Raw genomic sequence first — 19,287 nt, 5'->3', positions numbered from 1 at the left:
TTTAAATAAAAATCAAAACTTAATAAGAAGTGCTTTCGATTGTGCAGTTAAGTGTACGCTCTGTCTCTTTGGCATGTTTCTATTTATAGGCATTGCTACAGTCTACATGCTCTTTCAGACACTGGGCTGCGGTACCTTTAGCTGACGCAATTACTGTTTCATTGAAATTCAGCCACTTGATCTGAATTTCCCTCTCCTTCATATCTCATTGAACATTTTCCGAAGTAGTGCATCGATGGCTATATGAAATAACAGCTAAAAAAACCTGCAACAGGCTGCTGTTGTACAGTATTTTACCTTGAAACTCTCTTGAGGATGCCACAGCCCCTTCCACACATATGGCGGCAAATGTACATGATGAACAGAAGCATTGTTTATTTCTGCATATGAAAGTGTCTGACACAACATGAAATCCACTCCCCTGAGTTGTAACTGAGCATGAACTGAATGAAGGAAAGCAAAACTGATGAGAAATTTATGAGGTAGGTTAAAAACACAGAAATATATATACATACATATTTACATTTTTAACAATGGCAGGTTCACCAATAGATGAAATAGACAACAGCTAGAGACACCACATGACTCCTGTCCTCTCCCTTTCTGCTTGCCCTCCCGCCTGGCTGACTCATCCCAGCCTTTCTGGAGAAGCTGAAGAAATATGTGCCATTCTCAGAAAGATTACAAGCCACAGATACACAACACTGGAATGTAGGTGAAACCCAATCCTATCCTGTCGGCGATAGGATTGGGTTGTGACAGAGCGCAGCGCTCCTCTCCCATCCTCTCTCAGGTCATTTCCACCATTTCCCAAATAGTCACTTGAGGCCAAAGAGCTCAGACACCGTGGGTATAAATCACCCCAAAATCTTTCTTAGTCTTGGTCTCCACATACTGTACACTTGCTTCTACTTCTCCTTGCTATCATCAGTCTACGCAGTGTTCTGGAAATGATACAAACTCAAATTGCTGCAGGCTAGGAGCTGATTTCTGCCAAAATATATTTTCTTTCTCGCCTTCTTACCGTCTCCCACCAGGGAGAAGAAATATATCTGAGTAGGAAGTGAAAAAAAAGAAAATAGCTTCACCCTCTCACTCTGAAAATGTCTTTATTTGTCTGTAGTACTTGAATAACTACTGTGTCACTCAAAAAAGTCAAATTGAGCTCAATTTATATAGTGGACCCTCATTATAAGTGGGGTACAGGGAACACAGCAGCTCATGAATAGCTAAAATCTGTGAATACTTTGGTCCCCTAATGCTTATCTACTTAAGAGTTCAAACATCAAATACATCTTAATGTGTACAGCAGAAGCTAACATCTCCTTATTTCCACTGTTGGAGGTGCAGCCAATAAGAGACAAGGAAAATAAATGCTGCTCCTGGATTGGCAAATTTGTAATCGCCAGCCAATAAAGTGTCAAGTAGCATTGCACCTAGTTCAGTCAGGTATGGATTCATATACTGACAGATACACTTCATCATGGGCTATATGTAATACATGTTTTTGGTAAATATAGTTGTTGCTGTGATTTCTTGATTCTGTGTTTCTTCTTTTTTTTTTAACTCATTCCACAGGTGTAGAAACAGATTCCGAATATATTTTCTTGCATTTTCTCTTTTTTTCTTCCTTCTCTCTATTCTTAAATCCCTCTCGTTTTTTTCCAACTATTTATCCCAGCACACCGGAATGAAATACTTGTGTTACCTCCTCAGCACACCTTTGGATTTGGCGAAGGCCTGCTAATGAGCCAATTTGATGTGTTAGAGCCAGACTGCTTTTAGGACAGTAGATCTCAAAGACTAGGTTTGGAGACTCCTGCTCTAAACCATTCTCAGAACATCTGAATATATACTAAGATTGCATTACACATAGGAATTCCATATTAATTAATTAAGTGACATCTGAAGACAACTGGATTCTTTGAATGGTTATTGGAATAAGTGGGACTGAACACTTTTCAGATTTTCCTTGGTAAAAAATCTAAAAGTGCACCACTTTCCTTCCACTTCTCAATTATGCACTACTCTGTGTAGAGTAGATGTTATATTTTTCTTCCCATTAAACTTAGATTATAGAACGACAACGATGAATAAATGCATCATTTGAAACTTATTTAACAGAGGCACCAATAAATATGGAGACCGCTTTAAATGTATACATGTAAAAGCTCCTAATTAATAATGGGATAGCTCTTAAATAATTTATTTAACTGCTTCCACTGCCATATGACTGTTAGTTATGACTTCATATAATAGTAATGCAGTTAGGTACAGAAGACTGAATTTCACAGTGTAATTTGATTGCACAGTGGGTCATTTAAAAACCGCTCAACTAACTTATGATGAAATGTGTTGTTGCATCAGCAGGTTTATTTATAGCTCTGTCATATGTAGTAGCTGGCACTGACCCGGGTAATAAATATTAATATACGAACCCTATTTGGATAGTTATTTTATATGTGTCTGTCTGTGTGTTTGATTCTGATGTTAAAACACTCCGTCATAATAGGACGGTTCTTCATACCTCTAGGCTCTATATGTGATTTATATTGTTTTGCTACTGTAAATGTCTTTTATTGCAAACATGACATTAAGTGGGCTTCAAAAAGACATGATTACAAACAGAACATTGGTTATTTCAATATATTCGACTTTACAGCTGCTTCAGAAGGAGCCCGTTGTTGTGGGACAGTTGATATTGTACGTAGGGCTGGAATTATTCTAATCACGTGTTGTTGAATAACTTTCCCCAAAAAAGGAGCGGGTGGTGTGTGGCTGAGGTCACCTCGCACAGCAGGTGATGAACAAACACCCCGGACACAAACACATTCCACACATATTTTCACATCTATACACTCAGAAAGATTTGCCCGTTCCCTTTGAATCATTTTCTCACATTTTTAAACATTCGCACACACCCAGACACACGTGCACACGCCTTCAGGAGAGATGGTAGTGTCGGGGGGCTATATCAGTGTTGGGATGGGTATATATTTCTGGCTGGTGCTGATAAGCCAACTGATGCCTTGCCTTATTTAGGCAGCGCTCAGTGCTGATACACTAGCAGAGGCACACACAGTGCATATACTCTGTATGTGTTTGTGTAGCAGGCTGTTTGCATCTCAGTGTATATGTATGTGAGGGGTTCATGAGTGGAAATAGCTGGGCTCTGAATAAGTGAATGTATCTAGATAGAGGTGCATGTGTAGCTAAAACACTCCACTACTTTCTTATGTAAAGGGAAGTATTGGAAAGGAGATTAACTTACTGTGTTTTACAGAATTTCTTTGGTCACTGAGAATTTTGACCCAACATTTTCCCACTACTTAAATTCTTGAGGTGTTGCAGCGTCATGATATTAACCCCCCCCCAAAAGAAAAACAAACAATCAAGATATTTCTTCTCTTGAGAATGTTTGTCTTGTTAATTGCTATCTATTTGTTGACGTTATTTGGACAAATTACTACTAAAGAAGCACCAAAACCCCTTTTAATTTTTTAAAATTTACATAGAAGGTTTTGGGCAGTTGGTGGAAAAATAAAATGTGATAAATAGACGGAGAAGACAAGAATGTTCTTCAAGTGCTATAAGAAAAAAATATCTATGCATTGTAGGCTAACTAGCAATTCTGTTAGTGCAACATTTGAACTACCCATTCGGGAAATTGTATACTGGTCAAACATGAGCAATTTTACATGGTTTACCTATTGCTCAAGATCCTTAAGAGTAAGGCGCGCATGTTAAAAATAATAAAAAACATTTTAGAAATAATTTCTTTCATTTAAAAAAAACTATTCACATATATTTTCAATGCACCATTTTATTATAGTTTGATAACATTTTATTACAACCCTTTTCCAAACCACAAAACTAATTCAAATCTTTGATTAGTGAATGATGTGATTGTGAAATCTGATAGTGGTGACAGCAAAAAACCCTTCTTGTGTGATTAGTCAGGGGCTGCAAATTCTAAATAATCTCACAAAGGACTTTAAAATCTCTCAGTTAAAAAACAACCCAATTTGGGTTTATTTTGCAAAGTCCAAATATGGATCAAGCCAGGATTAGGTTGATTTCACTCAATAGACTTGACCCTGAATGCACAGTTAGGTTTTCACTCCAATAAAATAGGTTACAGTAACTAATGGCAATCACAGAGTGAACTGAAAAGAATAATTTGATGTGTTCTGCAACTCTTAATTTCAAGAAATCAATACAACACCTCTTGATATTAGTCAAATCACTGTTTAATACAAAAAAGGGATTTTTTTGTTGATTTTAAATATCATGGCTTACAGAAAAAGAAAATGTGGAATTCAGTATTTTAGACAATAAGAACATAAGACAAAAAAAGAGAATTTACAAAACAGAAATTTCAGCCCACTGAAAAGTGTTTTATGTACTGAACTAAATACCTTGTTGGGGCTTATTTAGCATAAATCACTGCAACGATGTGGCAAGGAGACTTCCATCCTATGGCTTGGTTCAGGCCAGGTTGCTTAAATAGCAGCCATCTTTAGCTCGTCTAATTTGTTTTGTGAATTATTTCTCCTCCCAAGATATTTGCTTCTGCACATTTTCCCTCCCCCATTTTTATCTTCTACTCAACTTGCCATTACTATACTTGAACACAGCACCTTGCTTCTTTAGGAACTAACTTCTCTTTCTTAAGGGCTCTATGCTGGAAAACTGTTGAGTCAATTGTGCTCTCTTTGTGCGTTGGTCATAAAACGACCATAAAACATTAAAAGTGTTTTTTTCTAAAAAAAAAAAATAATTTGAAGTTTTCATTAATTGTAAGCTCTTGACATTAGCTAGATACATTTCTTTTTGTGTAAAAAATCTTATTAAAATGTTGATGTCATTCTGATCGATTGACATGCACCTGGGTAGTCATTTAAACATCTGGTCTTCGTACACATTCAGAGGAGATTTATATAGGAAGCTGAGATAACAAAGGTGATCACACAGTACCATGCACACTCTGTGTGTACATACAGCAAAACTGCTGAGTTACCAAGATACCTAAACTGCTGAACTGTAACAAAAAACGATTCATGGGAGAAGCTTCATGAGTCTGTGAACCTTTCAGCCGCCTGGTCACTTATCTCGGTTCCCAGGCCTCATTTAACCAAGCCACACAAACACACGCCCACACACGCACTCGCCGCGGACTTAGTGAAAGTGTCCATTTTGCAAAGATAGGTGGGCACAATAACTGTGAATGAGAGACAGAGAACTTCACTCCACTGCATCACACTGGCTCTCTATTGATTAGCTCATCACAAGCATGAGGTCATCAGCTCCATCCTAGAGGCGGATGGGATAGCTCCTCTCTACTGTAAAACCACAGGGGAGTGTTACTCTCCATGCCCCTTGTCTCCCCCTCATGATCCTCCATCACTTCAGCCCTCCTCTTCAGAAACCATCAGCTCAGCAAACATGCAGCTTCCCCAGTCGTGCTCTATTAGAACCCGTACGATTTAATCCATTTTACTCTCCGACATCTCCCTCAGCTCGCATGCTTCCCTCTGCGTCCTCTGGGAATGCTGCACAATCAAAGACAGAGAGTCATGTGACTAGGACCAGATCAATACGAGTGCATCTTTCACAGTGCACTGTACTGTACAACCAGACTTACATAACGTGCTTACAACTCGCCGTTCTGTGGAGTTCAGAACACAAATGTGATCTTAAAAAATATCTTGAAAAAAGGCAGATAGTTTGAAGACTTCAGTGCATGATGCAGACTGTAATTTGATCACTCAGTTCAGCAGAGGGAACCTTGCTGTCTGATATAAACACTTTGTACAAACTGAATCCTTTTCCTGTCGATTCCCTGTGTAAACAACCAAAGAGGAGATCAGATTTCTCTTGCTTTAAAAGCATCCGCCATTTTTCTCTATTCCCAGTATGATTATTTCAAGCCCAGTGGCCTTCACTGACATGCATGAAGTCTCACCATAATGCAGGTTCTTTCGTTGACAAAATAGGAATAAAGACATTTTACATTAAACATGTCCAGTCAGCCTTGTGTTTTTTTTTACATCTTTGAACTCAAATAAGCATATTCTTCTTAGAATAACAATTATATACTATCATAAATACCTTGCATTCAAAGTCTCTGCTATTATTGTGCAGTTTTGTCTTTTAAAACAGTTACTTAAAGCCAATCTTAAATGTTTTGCAGAAAACCTGTGAACCATACGCCTGACTGAAACAGCTTTGCTTATCCAATAACTATGTCAGTGAAATCTTAGGTAGAATCTTGAGCAAACTTCTGCCTAACAAGTTGATGTGTGTGCTTCTTTAAATTCCTATGTTGTCAAAACTAAATGCATCAAAGTGCCATGTCTGCTTTCTTTACTGACGTGACTAGCTTTGCTCAAAGATTATAAACTCCTAAAGGCAGAATAAACATATCTAGAGTACTCTAACAAGGCTCTTAGTGATTCATAACAAAACAAGGCTCTTATTGTTTTTGAAAAAACTATTTGAACTATGACAGAAAAACAAAAAAGTTGGGTTCAATGAGACGCTTACATTCTCCTCCGCCTTCTTAATTTGAGGGTTTCAATTATTTGAATTTGAACTTTTCTTTTACCCGGGTTTAAAAAAATGCTAAAAAAAAAAAAGAAGAATTACAACTGATTTTTTCTTATCCGTACAGAGTTAGAATATAAAGACCAAGTAAACAAGTACTTGGCCCTTGGCATCCAGGAAACCAACCAATGAAAATAAACCAAATCTGGTAAGAAGAGTGGCCAATCATGCTAGGACCTTAGTGATGACTTCCGTTTGCTAAGGCACATTTATCTACATATTAGTGGGACATAATTGTGCATGTACTCACAATACTGATTTTGTGTAGACCAAAAAAGATTTGCTTATTCCACCCTGAAAACGAAATAATAAAACAATAAAAGCTGCACATTTATATTACATACATGAAGATGATGACAGGACATCAGCATATCCAAAATTGTTCAGCTCTTTCATGAAGCAGCCTACTTAAGTCACATGGCACAAACTTTTGCAGACATAGACAATAAGCCAAATATATGTAAGAACTTTACCTGTAAGGGAACAGCTCAATTCCTTTTTTTAAGTTTTAAAGGGAGATACAGTATGTTCACAGATAAAATGTTGAAACATTTTAAGCAGTCCAAGAAAGATCTAAGTTTTGTTAGCTTCACACATATTGCTACGCTTGTTGTGAGGATGAACAACAAATGATCAGTTATTGTGCTGTGATTTAACCATGTGTTTAAACTACACTCACACATCTGAGCTTCTGAATTTCATAAATTGTCGTTGATATGTTTATGCATGCAAATTTATGTGCCCCCCTTCGGAGAGCAGGAACAAAATCAGCCATGCCTGATTGCATAAAACCCTTTTCCCAGCTTGTACTCGCTCCCTAAGTCATCACTCATACAATTCCCTGATGCAATGAAAGCAGAGGATGTCAAAGCAATGCTGTGAGCCCCAGCGTGGTGGTGGAGATCGGTGGTAGGGGGGACTCTGGATGAAAAGGTCACATCACATTCACCTGTTAAAGAGCAGATGCCACATCAGAGCAATACTTGGCGTGGGCACAGCTATGGGTCATACAGCTCACACACGTGAACTCTCCGACACACAAATCATGCATACAATGCAAACAAAGACGCCCGACCTCTTCCCCTGGGAATGAAAAACTTGTGCAGAGAATAGAAGCAGAACCTTTTTCCAGGGACTATTGCCCTGGCAACACAAAATCCTTGACTGCTGATGATGTATAAAGGTTGGACAACAGGTCACTAGACAACTCAGAGCCTTCAATTTATAAATACCCGACTCAGGGTGTTCTCCTGTATTTGTTGTCTGTTTAAACAGTGCACACATACATGCATATACAGGAGGATGAATGAAAACACACATACACATAAACATCACAGTACCTGGAAGCGGCTATTTCCACCTTACTCCTCGCAATGGCTGCAGCCCGCTGTGCCCCCTCCACAGCGCGATCTACCTTCTCTTTGGTTTTGGGATTCTTAAGAGGAATCAACTGCTTTCTTATTCCACGCACCAGCACATTATTTTTGTACTTCCCTTCTTCTTTGGTGCTGTCTGGGAAAACAGTGCACCCATAGCCATGACGCTTGTTGTTAAGCCACTCTCCTTCATATTTCATCCCGTTGGATCTCTCCGAAACACCAAATCCATTACGCTTGTCATTCTTCCACTCCCCCATGTAGGTCTCAGTCGTGGTCGCATCCACGTGGTCCTCCAGAGGTAGGTCCTCGTCTGGCAGCTCGCCATCACCGATTGATATGGTGGAGTTGGCATCGCTGGAACTGATTCGGCTCATGGTGGCATCGCTCCTTGCGGAGCTGCGTTTGCTGGAGATAGAGGTCCGAGAGTCAGACTTGCGCAATTGCCTAAGGCTGCCGAAAAGCGAACCCCGGCGGAACAGGCCCTTCTTCTTGCTGGTGACGACCTCGCTGTCTGAGTGGAAGTTGAGGACGAAACCACCGCGAGTGCCCGTCGGCGTGTCCACAGGGGAGGAGAGGTCATGGAGGACTGCACCGTTGCTCTGCTCAGAGCGCAGAGAGGCCATGGACGTACGAAGCGGGGAACGGATGACGGTGGCCATGCCATAGGGAACACTCTGACGGACGCCATAACCATGACGCATCCCACCCATCCATTGGCCTTGATAGGTTCCTGGGAAACATGTAGACATAAATCAGTGAGTTGCTGTGGTTCCCTAAGGTTTTACTATTCATTCTTCATCAAAATCCATTTCCGCTTATAAGCTCTAGATATTTCACTTATGTCACGTCTACTATGTGAAAATGGTTGGAAATAAGAACGATACGTTGGCATTTTACAGAAATCGAATTTTTGGTGGTCAAGATTGGGAACTGTTTGAGAAAACTAATGTAATTTATGTGTTGGCATAGTGAGGCAGGAAATTTAATAGTGGAAATTGGACAAACAAAATCTGCTCCTCTACTTCTAAGAATCTCTTTACGCTACCCGTCAGTTCAGGATAAGACTTGGAGTACGTTCTGAAGGCGAGAATGTAAGGCATTCTGGCAGAAATTAATGGACTTCACAAAGGTGCTGAAATGAATACACTTACTCATACAGCAATTTAAAGGATCCTTGCTTTGGGGTCCAACCTACATATATAGCTAATGAAATGTTTTCTCTTTTTTAGATCAGTGATGGTAAACACAGCTAACTGAATCAAAGGCTTAATTGAAGACCATCAGATTCTGTGAATCACTTGGTATAAACAAGAATCACTTGGGTAGGATTATGTTTTCAGGCAGCGACTAACTCTCCTCACTGACGATACGCAAATTCACTTCTGCTTGCCTGTGACGACAGGGAATTGCTATGAGTCACATAATAAGAGGAATACTTTATTATTCCTATTCAGCGCTGCTGAGCATGTGCAGGTCTTCTGTAGCTTCTTCAAAGCATCACATTACAATCCTGATCCTAATTAATACGCTGCGCCAATCTCATTTCGCAACACAATGAAATAAGCTGCTATGGTCACATATTAACAAAAAAGGGGGGAAGAAAAGCTACACTGGCCTGAGCGGGAATTTAGATGGATAAACAGTGTGATTAACAGGCTGGCTCCGCACTGCAGTCCAATTTGGTAACCCTGCAGATCAAGTTATCAGGATGCAACAGGGTCAGACAGCCAGATGTTGAGTAGATCCTCTAGGATCAGCTGATTTACCGAGCCCAGCAATCTGCAACAATCATATGTAAAGCATTTATTCTGCACCATGAGGCCTTACTTAAGAGTAGATAACAAATCCTCCAGTGTCTTGGATGTCTCACAGCGAGAAAAAAAAGATAAGTAACAATACTAAGAAGACGCTGTATTTAGTAAGAAAATGACAGTCGTCTAGTGTATGAGAGGTATTTACTCATGGATTATACACCAAACATTATATATGTTGTCAAACCTGATGGTATATGTACATGAATTGTTTTTTGTCTTAACCACAGGTGTGCTGCTTGTAAATGATTCTCACTGTCTCACAGTATAAAAATCTTGAAGAAAATAAAATATAATAATTATATGATTTAATTATGATTTAATTAGTTTCATGTACAGTACAGACCAATAGTTTGGACACACCTTTTAATTCAATGAGTTTCCTTTATTTTCATGACTATTGACATTGTAGATTCACACTGAAGGCATCAAAGCTATGAATAACCCATGTGGAAATATGCACTAAACAAAAAAGTGTAAAACAACTGAAAATACCCCTTATATTCTAGTTTCTTCAAAGTAGCAACCTTTTGCTGTGATTACTGCTTTGCACACACTTTGCATTTTCTTGATGAGCTTCAAGAGGTAGTCACCTGAAATGGTTTTCACTTCATAGGTGTGCCCTGTCAGGTTAATAAGTGGGATTTCTTGCCTTATAAATAGTCATGAAAATAAAGAAAACCCATTGAATTAGAAGGTGTGTCCAAACTTTTGGTCTGTACTGTACATACAAAAATGTAAAGTACCATATTCCTATGGTACTTTGGCATTACATTAAGAAATCTGTAACATATTTTACTTTTCATAACCTTGGTGTATGTCGAAAGCAGCAACTTGTCCATGCCTAGGATGCTAGTTTTAGCTTGCCTTCATGTGTGCAGTGCAACTCGGTTGTTTTTTGTAGAGAGGTGAAGTTTAAAACCCACTCAACAGAGTTCAAAACATGGTGTGTTTAATTTTACAAATTACTCAATATGCATGAGTTTCATTTTTTATGGGCTTTACACCATCCTTCTCCAATGCACTTGTTTCACATAATAAATTAATATATTTTTTGGCATTCTTTTAGATTTGTAATCTGGATTTATGACCTCTAGAGGGCATCTTGTTAGTTTTCGCGATCTTCAGCAGCTGGTTAGTTTTCTTATACGTTGGGCTTGCTCACCTCTCAAATCTGTAATAATTACTGTGGATTTGGCTGGAAGTCAGCCCTCAAACTGAATTAAGCTTAGGCCCAAACAGACCCCATAAGACAAGGGTGTTCCCAAAACCCCAACCAACGTTCCCATATGGGGCCTATACTGGAAGGAAATTGGCTTATAAATGGGCCTCAAGCAGAATTAACTGTGGATCATTTATGACCTACAGTTGATTTCTTACACAGGTTTCATATAGGTCAACTGAACAGGTAAAAAGTGGCACCCACAGAGATTATACTACATACATTGGCTAAATCAGCTGATTTTCTAAGTATATTTTAGAGATCTACAAAAGGTTCAAAATGCTTTCTCATAGGAGAAACCCATTCTGAGCCCCTGAAAATTATACCAGTTCAGCCTAAGCAAAGTCAATATGGGGCCCCATAAGTACATGCTGGCTGGGGATATGGTTCCACATAGAATATTCAATAAGAGAATAACAGGGAGACCATTTATATTCAGTCTATGCTTTAAGTGGGCTGATTTGCTTTGATGTCCAATCTCCCTCTTCATCAGGCATGGTGCCACTGAAGAGGAGTCTCACTCCTCCCACTGCCTGCGAGGAGCAACCGGTAGTTGCCAAATGAGATGCACTTCTATTTTTTTTTTTTTTTTAAAGGAGGCCGCAAAAGACATGAGTTTAAAAACAGTTTTGGGGGCATAGGAGCGGATTTTGCTCTTGGCCGCAGAGTGAAGCGCGCAATCTCAGCTCACATCCGATGAAGATTTACACAAACATGTAGCCTATTACAACTTCTCTTGGTTTGAGTCTGAGCAACCTACACACAAGCTGCATAACACATGATGTGTTAAAGCCACAAGGACGCTTGTGGGTTCTTACCGCCATCGCCGTACGTTTCGACCCCATATCCATCCTGCAGCCCGTTACTCCAGGTCCCCTCGTATCTGGCAGGTGTGTTGTGGCTTTGCCGGACCCCGTAGCGACCCTTAAAGCCGTGACTCCACTCTCCTCGATAGATCCACCTGCCTTTATTCTCCACGCCGAGCCCGTGCCGCTTCCCCTGGGACCAGTAGCCCTTGTAGGTATTCCCGCTTGGCCAGGTGTACACCCCTACGATCTCGAAGCCGTGCGACCAGGACCCGGCGTATTCGCCCTGGCCCTTGGGTCCGGTGCAGATGCCGTGCCCGTGGGCTTTGCCATCCTCCCACCCCCCGCAGTAAGTACCACCGTCGTCGAAGTCAAACCTTCCGCCCGTCATTCAGATAAAAGGCTGGGGAGGGAAAAACGCAGATCGCGCTGCTGTTGCTGCTGCTGCTGCTGCTACTGCAGACTCGGGCGTCTCCAGGACCGAAGTGGGCTGTTCCAGAACTGGCGCTGTGATGGAAAAGGACGATGGCAAGCAGGATGATGATAATGATGATGACTAGAGAGGGGCGAGAAATCAGAGAGGATGAGAAACCCAGACACCGATATGTAATATAAATGGCATGCGTAATGGCAAGAGTAAAGGTATGAATGGTGGGAGTCATTTACCGGAGGCGCACACCCGGATTCTCCGCTGTGTGTTGCTCGTCTCCCCCCTCTCGCCCACTGATCACAGAGGGAGAGAGAGAGGTATGGAGACCCTGCTGAAGAAAAAGGCACCGGGCCAATCGCGACGTCACGCCACAGAGGACCTCCCACTCTCATCTCTGCCTGTCGCGCTACCACCCCTAGCTGAAGAGCCTTGACGCCTCAGCCCTACCAAAATAAGGCACCTCTATATTTGTGTCACATTTGAAAGACGCGCCTTGCAGGCCACAGGTGTAAATGTCGACAGTAGCTGCACGCCCAACAAACGCGTTTAAGCGTAATTATCAATGATGAGATTATAGCTTTATTTCTTTTTTTTTTTTTGGACTAGTACAAAAATATACAATAGGAGTGTATCATTATGATGACAGCACTAAGCAGAGCGCATTCTTAAAAAAAGGCTTGATGGTATTAAATCTATTACAATTTCAACGGGACTCAAAAATAAAATCAAAGGAAATCATACTGGCAACTTTAATTAGCTGGATCCATCAACTTAATTATTTAGTATTTTGTAGGCCTGATAAAGCCCAAGAGATGGCTGCCATAGAGAAGAAAAGGAATATGGCGCCCTCTGCTGTAAAATGATTGTTATTGGATATAAACGATTAAAAACTATTTAAAACAATATCTTTGGGAAGAAACACAAAATACAGATCGCACTGTTCAGATTTTTATTGTTTTAAAATAATAAATCACTGTTTAATGCAAATTTTCTTCTGCCCAGTTTGTTCAATAAATCCCCCATAAAATACATGCAACGTTGTGGATTCAGTTTGATTTGAGCGTGACACTTGTTGCAAACGATCTTTGTCATATTGCTTAAGCAGAAACATGACCGAGTGAGCGCTGTGGGGAGCAAACTATCTCTGAGGCATTTTTCTCCGGTAACCTAATCAACAAGAAACATCTCATGAACATTGAATGTGCTTTAAATGCCTAGGAAAACTTTCGACTTTGTAAGTGTTTATTTTTCTTTCCATTACAGAAACATTTTGAGGGCATTAAGATGCGTGTATTAGTTTGTGATGCATTTCCCCCTTTTGTTGTATGTCAATTACAGAACAACAACAACAACAACAAATCAGTTAAGAAAAGCAAGCCTCGTCTGGAGACTTTTTTGGCTGTTCGTTGGCTGTCACTGGTGGACAAGATCGAAGAACAATAATGAATCAGATACTGTTAAAATTTGTAACATGGCTGAAATTTGAGTTTCGTAATCTAAAATTGCATTCTGCTCACTAATAAATACAAAAAAAAAAGGTTAAAGAGTACCCTTGATCTCAATGACTTGAGCTGGTGCTTACTTAGTTACTGGAGTAAAATTAAAGTAAAACAAAATGTGTTCTTTTTATTCCAAGTTCCACGCCTGGCCAGCAGGGGGTGTAACAACGTGAACCTTGACGTGGCGCATACTTATCCTCTTGTCCCCTCGTAAGACTAACAGATAAAATGGCGTCGGAAAACGGCTCTGAAACCCAAGATGAGAAAGCAGCTCTTATACAGGCCAGCTCAGAAGAGGAGACGCAACAACAGGGTGGCACAGAGTTGTGTAACAATGACTCAAAACTAACGCTGTATCACTGGACCCAGTCCTTCAATTCTCAGAAGGTGAGTAGGTGCCATCAGGCTTCAGCACCAAATGTCAGTGGACAGCTCCCTGGTATAGATTTATTGACAGCTGCAGCAATGAAACAACGTGGGTCGAAATTATTTTTGAAATATTATTAAAAGGACAAAGTTATATTTTTGCGACATTTATTAATTAAAATCGTTGCATATTGGACTAAATTATTTCAGGTGTATCAAAAGAGAAGATTTCTACTGACCCTTACATTTATCATTTAGGTGCGTCTGGCCATAGCAGAGAAAGGTTTGCGCTGTGAGGAGTATGATGTGAGCCTTCCTCTCAGTGAGCACAACGAGCCGTGGTTTATGCGTCTGAACCCCGCGGGCGAGGTGCCGGTTCTGGTCCACAACGATAAAGTCATCTGTGATCCAACACAAATCATAGATTATCTGGAGGATAACTTTAGCTATGGTAAGACTACATTACTTTGCAAAAACATAAAAAATAAAATAATAATAATCATACCGCTTAAACTTTTTAACATTTGGCCTCATTAATAAGATTAAATTATGGCCAGGTTTACTAATTTAGTAGTTTTCTGATAAGTTTGAGAAAGAGAGCAGCAAGGCATCTGGTGTTAGAATATTTGGCTTCTTTTAGTTCATTTGTCTACTTTTCTCTTTTCTGTTCAGTTTTGTTCAAAACTGCATGTGTGTTTTTTTATTTATTTATTTGCTTTTAATGTTTGTCTTGGTTTGCATTCATCCACGTGCTCTTAAGATTCTGCACTGCAAATGAAAAAAATCAGGCAAGTATGAGATTACTTAAGTTGAAACTTGAAAATATTTAATCATTGAATCTTTTCAATATACCATCGTTAATTGTCAGCATACCATCATTGCATTTGTAAACTGCCTTTTTTGCACACATGTCTTCTAAAGGCCTGTCTAAGAACATGTCAAATGTTTAAGTTCAGATTAGTAAGGCTCAATAAGTACGGATTATTTGGACCAGAATGGGCAGCTTTGAAATCGTAGGATGTACTTAATTTCCTTCAGTATATTAACAATCACGAGAGTTTTTTGTTTCATGACTGAATATCTGTTGTGTTAACATGTCGGCTTTTCTTAAAGTCTGTTTTGATGTCCACATTTTTACTGTTTCCTTGGCCTGTGTGTCTCCAGAGGGAACTCCCCGGCTGGTTCCTGAGGAGAGCAGCAGGTACTATCTCAGAGTGCAGCACTACAGGGAGCTGCTAGACTCGTTGCCCATGGATGCATACACGCACGGCTGTATCCTTCATCCTGAGATCACTGCTGACTCCCACATCCCTGCATATGCCGCTGCATCGATACGAAGTAAGGCAACCTGAGATGCAGAGCAGTTTAAGGTTTAGACCCTATAGATGCCATTTGTTATTCCTTACTTGGATATTACATTGGTTGCCCAAAACTCCTGCTGCTTATTTTAGTTATTTCTCTGCCTACATATATTGCATCCTGTATTGTACAATTCCTTTTAATTCTCTGTGCAATTTACATTTTTGCAATCCTTATTAATTTAAAGGGTCAAGGGAAAAAGTTATTTGATAACATTTCAGAAAGACTGACAGAGTAAAACTGATATCTTTAAGTCAAAATTGAACATACAAAATTCATCATAAACATGAATGTTGTCCCCGTTTGTGGCTTTTAAAGATTTATTTGTTTGTGTTCTTTCAGGGCTTGAAAGAAACATACAACAGAAAACATATGAACTTTGAAATTAAAGAGTGGATGCATAAATCTGACTTTTCTGGGATGGATTTTTGTACAATGTACACATGGTCAGCTCTCCTCTAGAACCATGTAATAGGAATATCCATATCCTTGTTTAAATTTGACTGAAGGTTCCTTAGCACGTTACAGACTTATGGTGTTATTCTGACAGGATATGTGATCTATATTCTTGGGATAACTGGTAGAGTTAACTTTAACTGTTTACTTTCCTGGATTAAAGGTGTTTGAGATTATTGTCCTATTGAAACACTCACCAAGATAAAATGTTAAACCTTGTAAATGTTGATTTGAGGATAGGTTAAAACACTGAGATAGTGCTCAATCACCTCTCCCTCCACTTTGTGCAATGCCTCTGTGCCAATGGCAGCAAAACAAACCCAAAACATGACGCTTCCACTGCTATCACTGGCAGTCAGCACAATATTCTTTAATCAGAAAGCTTTACCTTGCCTCCTCCAAACATGCTAATTTTTACTGCAGTCAGATTGCTCTATATTTGCTAGTATTTTTTAATTACCTGTAAAAAGGAACATTTCAAAGGCACCATTAAGGGCTCGTTGTGCGTGAATACTAGAGCCTTCCATCAGCATAATCTTTTCATAAAAATAACTGATTGCACACTGAAGTACACCTTATGATGCTGTTTGTTGTTGGCAGCACAGATTGGAAACACGCAGACAGAGCTGGCAAAACTGGCTGAGCAGAACCCGGAGCTTAAAGATGCTTATGTAGCAAAACAGAGGCGTTTGAAGGTAAGTTGGGATAACAATATTAGCAAAGAGCCAAATGTGCAAAAATGGAATTTAGAACCAGACATCTTGACTAATCACTTTTTCTATTCTACTTCTTTTCGACTATGTCTGAATTCAGTCATAACTTAAACTAAAAAAAAATTGAGGTTCTATGATTAGCTGGGGAGATTTTTTTCTGATCTACACTTAAGTTTTGATTGAGTGTAGAATCAAAACATTTAGTTATTGATTTTGATGTGCCAGATGTGAATAAGTCTAAAAAAAATCATTCTTAGCTTACATTAATGTTTGGAAACTATTTCTTCTTTGGTTGGCCTTAAAATTAATAATATGAACTAAAACATCTCAATGTGAGAGCATTATTGGAGAATTTGTGAGTCAGACTGATCATTTCAAGCCCTAATTTCTTTCAGTGTGTGTTGATATGCAATGTAGAATAAAGGTACATAGTTTCCATAATCATTTCTAATCAAATGTCTCTCTAAGGTTAGGTAAAGTAAGGTAAGGTAATTTTACCTAAATAGCATATTTTCAGCAGCAAGGCAATTCAAAGTCCTTTATATGAACTAAATAGAAATATAAACAAAATAACAAACCAAAGGAAAGAACAAAAGTAGAAAAATAATCTAATTAAGTTGATCCAAAGTAAATTAACCAGATACTCATGTTCAGGGTTGCTACATAACTATAAGTAATATCCTCTGGTCTAATTCCTTGTCTGGGTTGGAAGGACAGGAGTCTAAAAAGTAGTTGCTCAAGTAGTTTTTCTGGATTCTAAGTTTCTTCTAATCCCTGTAGTCTAAGTTGTTTGACCATGACAACATGAAGTATCTTAAGAAGCTCCTGGATGAACTGGAAAGTGTGATGGACCAGGTGGAGACAGAATTGCAGAGGAGAGCAGAGGAAACACCTGGTATGTCAGAAAACAACCGCTGTAAGCAACATTTAGCATCAACATTTTTTTTTATTTCTCTTTTTAAATGGGTCTTTCACCTTCCATCTTCCAGAGGAAGGCAAACCATCGTGGCTGTGCGGAGACTTTTTCAGCATTGCCGACGTGTCTCTGGCGGTCACCTTGCACCGCTTGAAGTTCCTCGGTCTCTCCCGACGCTACTGGGGCAACGGCAGCCGGGCCAACGTGGAAACATACTACGAGCGTGTTGTGGAGCGGCCAGCCTTCAGGAGGGTGCTGGGCCACGTCAACAACATCTTGATCTCTGCTGTCCTTCCTGCGGCGTTCCGAGTCGCCAGAAAGAACGCTCCTGTGATAGTAGGCACAACTCTGCTGGTCGGGGTTCTTGGGGGAGCTACATATCTCGCCTTTCTCTACATGAAGAAGAGGCTCAGTCTCTTTAGTTGAAAGTTGGATTAAACTGATTTAAACCATTATTGATCATATTACACAGATCTGCTATATGTATCTCAACTATTCAGCACTATTTTCTCTGTTGCCTGTTGTGCTCAAAGCACTTTTATCCATCCTTAATTACTGCTGATTTAAGGTATGTACTTGTGATCTGATGTTTGCTAGTTTCAGTTACATGTAACAGAACATTTACCATTTAAGCAAAAAAATGTTATATTAAGTAGGCCAGCATTTTGTTATATGGAAGGATCATCACTTCTTGGTTTCATAGGTTCTAGAGATCTTCCTCTGAAATGTCTTTGAAGTCGCCACGGCTGCACATGAATGCTACATTCATGCCTGGCAACCCTTAAAGTAGAACAGTGTATATATGTAATATTAAATACAATATGATAAAATGCAAGTTGATATTGGCTGGACAGCAATGAAAAACGTTTTACGAAAAGTGGAAATTCTATGTTTAAGTGTTAAAAAATTTTCCGCAAATGTAAAAACTCAAAGATGATCAATCTGATGTTTTATTTTAATTCTGTTATTTCAAAGATTTACATATGTCTATTCAAAGATGGGCTTGTTTGATTTATACTGAATTTTGCATGGTTGGAAATTTTAAATAGAAACTGTTCTGAAAGCCCATATTCTAGTTTTTGCACTTTATTTCACGAAGACTTGTTGTTTTCTTCGCTGTATTTCAATTGTACAAACAGATGGCTTCATGCTTTCTGAAAGCTTTGTTGGTTTTTCAGTCTTGCATATGTGTTTAGGGCCTAACGTACATATGCAGGGTATTAATCTAATATACTGTACATGTCTTGACAAATAAACTTCCAAACAATGTTAAAGTTTTACCTTGCATTCATTTGGCACTGAGAGGAGCATCTAAAAAATATATGTAACTTAAATTATTACAATGGTTTCAAATATTCTTTTTTGTTACATTACAATTATTACATGTTTTTTTTATTATGATTGACCCACACGACTGTCTATAATTATTGTTCACTTAACTGTGTATAGAGGATTGGTTACAGGCGGTCTGGTGCCTGTTTCCAGTGGTCATTGGATGAGGTTCATGGTGATTAAGAGAGACCAATTAACCTCCTGAGGGAATCCATGCACAGACATGAACATGTAAATTTCATGCAAAGGCTAGGATTTTAACCCAGGATCTTCTGACGTCAGTGCAACCCGCTGTTCCCCCAAGCACTCTTTTCAGTCTGTGAAGACAGGAATTATTTTGATTCAAACTAGAATACTGGAGATTAACCTGTGTGCATGACATGAGGAGGAAA

At 39.4% G+C, this 19,287-nt stretch overlaps 2 protein-coding genes across 3 annotated transcripts in view; one reads left to right on the top strand and one right to left on the bottom strand.

The window, feature by feature from the left end:
* jph1a (junctophilin 1a) overlaps positions 1-12,763 on the bottom strand; it is a 39,697-nt gene extending 26,934 nt beyond the window's left edge. The window contains exons 1-4 of one of the 2 annotated variants that reach the window (XM_032551173.1): positions 12,491-12,763; positions 11,837-12,380; positions 7,947-8,715; positions 4,229-7,555 (exon numbers count right to left, since the gene is read on the bottom strand). In XM_032551173.1, coding sequence (XP_032407064.1) covers positions 7,552-7,555; positions 7,947-8,715; positions 11,837-12,215 — 1,152 coding nt within the window. In that variant the 5' untranslated portion in view covers positions 12,216-12,380; positions 12,491-12,763 and the 3' untranslated portion in view covers positions 4,229-7,551. Of the gene's footprint in view, positions 1-4,228; positions 7,556-7,946; positions 8,716-11,836; positions 12,381-12,490 lie in introns of those variants that run through there. The other variant, XM_032551172.1, reaches the window with a different exon arrangement.
* A 1,071-nt stretch (positions 12,764-13,834) lies between these two features.
* On the top strand, positions 13,835-18,837 carry gdap1 (ganglioside induced differentiation associated protein 1). The gene is made up of 6 exons (XM_032551174.1): positions 13,835-14,140; positions 14,378-14,570; positions 15,284-15,457; positions 16,535-16,629; positions 17,428-17,542; positions 17,637-18,837. Exons 1-6 carry the CDS (start codon positions 13,982-13,984, stop codon positions 17,987-17,989), a joined length of 1,089 nt encoding a protein of 362 aa, XP_032407065.1. The 5' UTR covers positions 13,835-13,981; the 3' UTR covers positions 17,990-18,837.
* The last annotated feature ends 450 nt before the right edge of the window (positions 18,838-19,287 follow it).

The sequence above is a fragment of the Xiphophorus hellerii genome, chromosome 21, assembly GCF_003331165.1.
Source record: "Xiphophorus hellerii strain 12219 chromosome 21, Xiphophorus_hellerii-4.1, whole genome shotgun sequence".
NCBI lineage: Eukaryota > Metazoa > Chordata > Actinopteri > Cyprinodontiformes > Poeciliidae > Xiphophorus > Xiphophorus hellerii.
This window is presented reverse-complemented; position numbering and strand designations above follow the sequence as displayed.